Below are 7,763 nucleotides of genomic sequence, written 5' to 3'. Positions count from 1 at the left end.
TAAAAATGTTGCTTTATCTTTGCGCGAGTGATGGTGGTTGAGTCCTTGCTGTAAACACTCCGTCCGTCAGGGGCGCTGTTCGAACATTTCGGATGAAAGTCTCGATTCGCTTTTTTCAGGAAGCTCCTTTTTCTGAGCACGCGGTGTGTCCGGCCTTTCCAACAGGGCAGCGACGACGAACATGGTGAGGAGCTGACTCTCCGGAATAAAATATGAATTTTTCACGTTTAGCAGGCTGTTTAACTAGAGTTCTTCAAGATGCAGTGGTATATAAGGTTCTTATGTACCTCTCGGCACATATATTGAAGGTTCGGTTACTAAAGTTTTGGAATAAATAGTTAATTATGAAGCGCTCCTGCCGAGCGGTGCTACTAAGAAGCTAACAGCTAGCTTGAGGAACACGGTGGGACTAGCGATGACTCGTATGTTTTGTTTATAGAACATTTATTTGTACATTTACTTAAAATTAAACGCAGTAGGTTTGCCAATGGAACTGTATATTATGTAACGGATAGTTTAACGGTGGAAGCTGTGTCTGTAGAGAAGTAGGAGGTCTGGAGATGGCCTGTGTGCAGAACTAGCAGCTTTCTGAAGCACGTCTTTTCCCTGTCTGACTACAGGCCAAAATCAAGGCAAGAGATTTGCGGGGCAAGAAGAAGGAGGAGCTGCTCAAACAGCTGGATGACCTGAAGAACGAGCTGTCCCAGCTCCGGGTGGCCAAAGTGACCGGCGGAGCCGCTTCCAAGCTCTCAAAGATGTGAGTGTGAGCCCGCTGGTGCTGCTTGATCCACATCTACACAAACGAACTGCTTCCGCTTCTCCTCAGCTAGTTGTGACAAATGTATCCATATCAATATTTAAATCACTGTAGTTAGGACAGGAAGATCTTTCTGAAGGTTCTTTTTTTTTATGACCAGGGTTTGGTGATGCAAACATAATTGTAATTCACCAGCTTTTAAAAAAGGCAAATGTGTCAAGAATATTCTCTATATAGATGTGGCGTTTGTAAGAAATGTTAAGAGTTTGATTATTTTTGGGACAGAATGTGCCCAGCGCGATCACAGACCTGTATAGGGGTCCAGACCAAAGTAGACGATACCATTACTGAGCTTAGTTCTGGGAACATGATGCTGTTGAGCTGTTTTTCATTCAAAAGGATACTTCAAGGTGATGTTAGAAACGTCATGATTTTACATGACAGTGATCCAAAATGCACAGTTGGGTCGACAACAAACTCTTAATGGTTTGGAGTTCGGACTTGTTTCTCATAGAGAATCTGTGTAGAGTTCAGAGAGGTCTTCCAGCCAGAAGCCCTGCTGCTCCTTAAAAAAGCTCATTGGAGACGTACAATAAGTTTCAGCAGCTGGGAGAAGCATTTGGTTGCTGCAACCAAGTCTGCCATTACTAATATTTCTACATAATCTTGGGACATGAGGTTTTTGTTCATATTCAAGTAAAAAGATTAATTTCCACAGTAGTGCACATTGTATGAGATCTCTTGGGTTATGTCTGTCATTTCCTGTCAGAAATGATTAAAAATAAAGATCAAAATCTGGATTTACTGCAGAGACATTAATCTGTCAAATCTCTGTTAAAGACAATTTAAATGTCTTTCTGTATTGGTTCTCATCTGCAGTCCACTGGACTTGAGGTCAGCTAGTTTTCTATGGGCAGCACTGTGAGGGATTAGTGAAGAGTTTGACTGGAACAAGCTGGAGTGTCTATTAGTGAAATCAGTTGTTAAAGTGACTGAGTTCAGTGGATTCCAGCTCAGTCTCTGATGGAGGGTAGGGGTGTGTGCTTCTGTTCCAGGCAGTGTTAACCACCTCACACACCAAACCCTCCTGTTCTCTGCCCAGTCATTGCAGCGCCTCCTGCTGTCCAGTTTGTCAAATGTGGGACTCCTGCAGCTGGCTGAAGAACTTACTGTCTTGAAAGCTGAACTACAGTAGCAAAATGTAGTTTAGCTTTGAAATCTTATTTCAAAAGAAATAAAATTTCATTTGAAATCTTATTAACTATGTATTTGAAATATTTTGCAAATCAGCCCTGCTCCAGTCCACTTCTTGTTCAATCTTAGAATCTTCTTGTTCAAGAAACCGTCTACATAGGAGATGCAGACGGTTTCTTGGGGCATTTGATGGCCGTCCCAGTGGACAGCAAGTCCCTGGAAATGGAGAGCCTGTTTTCCTTCAGTCCCTGCCAGGTCTTCTCCCAGCCAGAGGACCTGGACCTTCATCTTTGGGTGAAAGTTGGAAACTTTTCACTGCTTGTTGGATGTTTCTGCCAGAACTACTTTGCTAGAATCAGAGAAGACTAGTCTCTAGAGATGCTCCCTGGATGAAAGCAAAACTATAACTTTACAAATTCACCTGCTCATTGAAGCAGTTAACTTAAACAACCCCAAATCCAGATAAAAAACAAAAAAAAAAACAAACATGCATTCTAACTGCTGAGTTTCAACCAGTGTGGTGTTGATTTAAAGAAAATGAGAGTTGCAGAAGTGTTGTGGGAATCTTCCAGTTTATTGTGTTGATGTTGGAATTCTGCGGGTGTAACTGACATTTATAAGCCAAGCTGGTCAGAACATGTTCAGAGGAGGAAGCACCCAGCGGCCTGGAGGAGATGGAATCAATTCATTAGGAAGCTGTTTTCATCCAGTCAGGATGTAAATTCCTCAGCTCTTGTGTTCATCAGTGGGTTGATCAACTGTCTGACTCTGTTTCACAGCCGTGTCGTTCGCAAATCCATCGCCCGAGTCCTGACTGTCATCAATCAGACACAGAAGGAGAATCTGAGGAAGTTCTACAAGGTAAGAGCCACATTCTTAGTCTCTGTTCAATGAATACACACACACTGAGCCGTCAGTTTGGGATGTTCAGTTTCTCTGGTCTGAGATGATACTTGTTGAGCTGATGTTTTGCTGATTGTCAACAACTGCTTACCAAAAGACTGAGACTTGAGAGGACTGACCCTGGTTAAAATGGCTGCTCTGATATCTTGGTATTGTTGCTGCTGCATCAGAACATCTTTAACCATCTAATTCTGAAATACTGTTTTTGGCATGGGAATACAGTGTTTGTGGTTGCTTTGGGATGCACAGCTTTTTTTTTTTTCTTTTTTGTCTTACGCACTTCATTCAGATAATTCTAAACAAGTTCAGTGTCAGATGAACCGTTCAGCAGGCTGCATGACCAACTCTCCTGACCCTAACATTGTTGTTTCAGGGCAAGAAGTACAAGCCCCTGGATCTGAGACCCAAGAAGACCAGGGCAATGCGCCGCCAGCTCAACAAGCACGAAGAGAGTCTGCGCACAAAGAAACAGCAGAGGAAAGACCTCCTCTACTCCATGCGCAAATTTGCTGTCAAAGCTTAAAGGCTGTTTGTTATTGATAAAATAAAATCTGTCTGAAAAACTTTGTTTTCGTGAATAGCTCTCTTAAATGATCTTACATGCTTCAGTCAAAATTTACTTGCTTATTCAAATGACAATTTTGATTTCATATCACTAAGAAGTTACTATGAAGTTGATTATTTAAACATTGGAAAAAGTCGACATCCTTAATCAGGAAACTTTCTAATTCCAAATTTTACATTGTGCTAATCTGATATAACCATATTTTATTTATGGGAATGTTAGCCAAAATATTCTACACTGAAAAACACAAAAATTTTACAGGGAAGCTGGAAGCCTGTCATTACGGATGAAGTGTAATGTATAATGTGGCCAGCAGGGGGTGCTGAACGCAACTATGAAGACTTGTGGAACGCAGACTGGAAGTTAGAACTATTTAGAGCCAGTGGATTTCACAAGGTGGTGAAATGCCTAAATCAGTTTTTATTTAAAACTAATAGATTATGTTTCATAACGTCACCCATTCATCCCTTTTGTTTACTTAGTGTATATAGCCCCTGGATTTTTGCCACATATATATTAGATTACTTCTACATGTGACAAAGACAGCCATGTTGCTGGAAAGACGGTGAGCTGAATGCTCAGAATGCCTGTCACCTTTCCACTAGTTACTTTCCTACAGTCACAACGCAGTCAGCCTCCTGTGGACCGCCTCACCACCATGAAGCCTCCAGCAGGCCTTCTCTCTCTGTCTGTGTGTGTTAGCATGCTTTCTTCTTCTCCTCTACCTCATCTAAACCCTGCTGGTGATCCAGGCTGCTTCAAGGTCAACAGCTGCAAATGCATCATGAAGGATGGCAGTGGAGTGATAAACCTGAGAGGCATGGGAGATGCAGATGGTTTCTTGGGGCATTTGATGGCCGTCCCAGTGGACAGCAAGTCCCTGGAAACGGAGAGCCTGTTTTCCTTCAGTCCCTGCCAGGACTTCTCCCAGCCAGAGGACCTGGACCTGGACCTGGACCTTCCAGGAGCCGCCTGCTCCAGTGTTGCTGCCTGCCTCATCATCAGGTAGAACAAGACAGGGAAAAAATAAGAGTTTTTTTTGTCCTCGTTGACATTTAATTTATATTTCTTATAAACTTATTTATTATTTGTTTAAACCTTGGTTCTGTTGATTCAAATTATATATTTGGTATGACTATCTTATATTGCATTACATTTTATAAATTAAAAATAGTTGTTTTTCTACCTTTTATTTTGCCACTTGATCTCATGGCTGCATATTTTATTGACTAAACTAAGACAGAGTTTTCCTTTTGTCTCTCCTGGTGTTGACATTCTTTAGCAACTCATCTTTTATTGCTTCCCATACTGTCAATTCACAAAATTTGACAAGTTTTAATAACTTTGCACAGCACATGAAATTATTGTCAATTTTTGACACTCCCAGGTTTGGATGGAAAAAAATAAACATCCAGATAATTTTTTTAAGATGGAAAGAATAGGATGGTTAGATTAATAAAAACTGTCATTAAGTTAAAAATTCAGAATATTTACTTCTTGTGAATGTTGATGACTGAAGTTGGAGCAGAGAAGGCACATAGTTATATTCAATATTTCATATGTATGTCCTGAAGAGTCTTGTCAGATTAAAATCAGCTTTTGAAAAAGAAACAGCCGTTCAGCACGAATTAAACATACTTTTTCAAACATCCGTCTGGAGAGTTAATCTATATATTGTGTTTTATTTAATGAAGTTTAAAACAAATGGACTTTTCAATGATCACATTTTTTAATGTTGTGAAAAGCAGAATGCATCAAAAGGGAATGTGACTCAAGATCCTACATGTCATAAATGTTGTGCTTTATTATTTTTTGAGTCTAATCAAAAAAGCTTAATTTAGCCCTTAGTTCTTTACTTGACGCTTATTTATCATTTAAAAATTCTGAAACTTATTGATCAAAGCAAATATATGCATCTCCTGAGTTTGTTGGACTGTTTCCAGCTGTTGATGGAATATTCACCACTAGGGGGACCCCTAACACACAAAAGAAAGGGTATCTGCTCTCATTCAAACAATACTGTGCAGATGTATTTGCGAAAATGACTGCAGCTTATTAAAATGCATATTTTATTAAGTTATATGTTGAACTTGACGTGGTTCATCAGATTTTTGCAGAACTTTGATGGTGCTGAGGGATTCTGATAGGATTGATGTGTTTAAAATGTTAAATATTCATTCTTATGTATCAAGTGAAATCAAACACGTTGCAGCTATGTGGTGTTTTTCTTGCTTGGTGAGGTCCCCGGGGGCCAGGGGCCACATCAGCCGCTATGTGAACTATGGGATGCACGAGGGCAACGAGTTCCACTACAACCAGACTCTGAAGACGCTGACTGTGTTTTACTTTGGTGAGCAGGAACACAAACATTTTCCTATGTTGAATTTTTGCTTTCATCATGACATCACAGCAGTCTCTGTGTCCAGCTCACAGGGAACAGCCAATGACTGCAGCCCATTACCACTGCAGTCCCAACCAGTCCACATCCTCCCTCCGAGTCCAGAGCCTCAGCAGCCAGGGCCCCCTGCACATCTGGGTGGAGAGCCCCTGTGCTTGTCCAAACGCCTGCGCTGTGGGGGACCTGGGTCTGGGCACCATCTTCATCATCATCCTCTCACTCTGCGCAGCAGCATACTTCATCCTTGGTAGTGTTTTGTCTCCTGAAGGAACGAGACGATCCTACTTTTATGCCATGAAATGTGCATTAAAAAGTATTTATGCATCTTAAAAGTTTTGCTCATTTTGAATTGCCAAACGAGCTATGCATGATTGTGAAGTAAAAGAGCAATTATGCATTATAACAAATTCTTTTAATGACTATTTGCCTTTTAACTTTATTTAAAAGTTCATTACAACTGTAGTCAGGGGCTGGGTTTTGCTCTCAGAGGGGGCTTAGTTACACTTTCAAACTGGAGCAAGTAACTTATAAAAAATAAATGTTTGCATATATGTTGAAACTGACTATGATATGACAGTTTGGTATGAGACAGATAATCGAGCTCTGCCTTTTTCCCGGTAGAAACAACCAATGAGAGCCAGGAGGTGGGTCTCCCCCTCATTTCTCAAGCTGCAGCTTCTTCCTGATAGCATGGTCAGTTGACAGTCCTAAGCCCCTCCTCCTGGCTCTGATTGGTTGTTTTTGGTTGGGAGCGGCAACAATAGCTCAGAAAGAAAATCAATCTTTTCACAAATTATCTGTCTCAGACTGTTACGACACGGTGACAGTTTTAACAAATATGTATGTGCATATTAAATACAACGGTATGTCACACTTTCCAGATTTTTATTTGTGAAAGATTTTGATGATCTCTGTATGATTCACAATTATGCTGCATCTTGTGTTGGTCACAGTAATTACATCCGTTTGGGGTTTGCATGTCTGCTTTGGGTTTTCTCTGGAGACTGGTCCAAACATGTTCAGATTTGTTCGATTGCAGACTGTTTTTATGTGCTTGTTTGCTTCTATGTCTCCTTGTTCATTGTGAACTGGATTCTTGTAAAGACTTATACTGTCATCCAGTGACAGCTGTCGCTGGACAACCTAACAACCTAACTCTCAGCAGAATTAGGTTTAGATGTCTAAATTCCCAGGGAACCAAATACGACCCAAGAACACCATGACATGGTACTGAGCTCCTCTGTGTCTACAGGTTCCTGCGCTCTCCGACCGTTCCAGAGCAGCAGCGGGATGCAGATCTCTCCAGAGCGCAGCGTGTGGTGCATGATCTGCTACTTCTGCAGTGAGACACGACCAACACCACGCTCTCAGTCGACTCTGCGCCTGGGCTGAAAAGGATCAGAAGAGTCAGCAGAGTTTAGATTGTTTTGTGAAAGGCATCTGATCATCAGTGGTGATGATGTTTGACTTGTGCATTATGCATTAAAACGAGATTTTAAAACGGAACCAAAGCAGAAACAGTTAAAATGCCAGGATTCTGGGATGAGAAAAACTTGTTGGGGGCTGGAGGACCACACTCAGCAGGAGCCACCTCTCAACCCCCACACACTTTTAGTTGCTCTGCTGGTTGTGGTGATGGGGATTGGTCAGCTGCATGTGTGTGTGTGTGTGTTGTTTCAGCCCTTTTTGGGGTGGGCAGCTGTGTGGGGTTGAGAGTTTGGGTGCACCTGCTAGATTGGTCCTGTATGGGTCTGTGGCCCTGTTTCCAGAACCTGCACTGGTCTTCACTGTGGTAGGAGGCAGCTAGTTGGATTTGGGGGGATCTGATTGGACCGCAGCTTTCTGCTCTATCAGGGGTTCCGATGTCGGTCCGCATGGCACTGCCACATTTCTGTACTCCTAACAAATGACTTTGTTTCTCAGTTGAACAGTTTTTTTTTAATATT

At 41.6% G+C, this 7,763-nt stretch overlaps 2 protein-coding genes across 3 annotated transcripts; both read left to right on the top strand.

The window, feature by feature from the left end:
* Positions 1-78: 78 nt before the first annotated feature.
* On the top strand, positions 79-3,420 carry rpl35 (ribosomal protein L35). Of its 2 annotated transcripts, none has more exons than XM_055020525.1 (4): positions 79-184; positions 621-757; positions 2,731-2,812; positions 3,228-3,420. In XM_055020525.1, the coding sequence occupies exons 1-4, from the start codon at positions 182-184 to the stop codon at positions 3,375-3,377; spliced, it is 372 nt and encodes a 123-aa protein (XP_054876500.1). In that variant the 5' UTR covers positions 79-181; the 3' UTR covers positions 3,378-3,420. The 2 variants fall into 2 exon arrangements, with proteins under 2 accessions (XP_054876500.1, XP_054876499.1); XM_055020524.1 differs by lacking the exon at positions 79-184 and adding an exon at positions 267-308.
* Positions 3,421-3,927: 507 nt separating this feature from the next.
* Positions 3,928-7,209, top strand: LOC129351593 (uncharacterized). Its single transcript, XM_055020516.1, has 4 exons — positions 3,928-4,424; positions 5,660-5,769; positions 5,846-6,064; positions 7,070-7,209. The coding sequence occupies exons 1-4, from the start codon at positions 3,994-3,996 to the stop codon at positions 7,207-7,209; spliced, it is 900 nt and encodes a 299-aa protein (XP_054876491.1). The 5' UTR covers positions 3,928-3,993.
* The last annotated feature ends 554 nt before the right edge of the window (positions 7,210-7,763 follow it).

This window comes from Poeciliopsis prolifica, unplaced genomic scaffold (assembly GCF_027474105.1).
Source record: "Poeciliopsis prolifica strain line A6 unplaced genomic scaffold, Auburn_PproV2 SCAFFOLD068, whole genome shotgun sequence".
Lineage (NCBI taxonomy): Eukaryota > Metazoa > Chordata > Actinopteri > Cyprinodontiformes > Poeciliidae > Poeciliopsis > Poeciliopsis prolifica.
The sequence above is the reverse complement of the archived record's forward strand: the minus strand, read 5'-3'. Positions and strand labels throughout refer to the sequence as shown.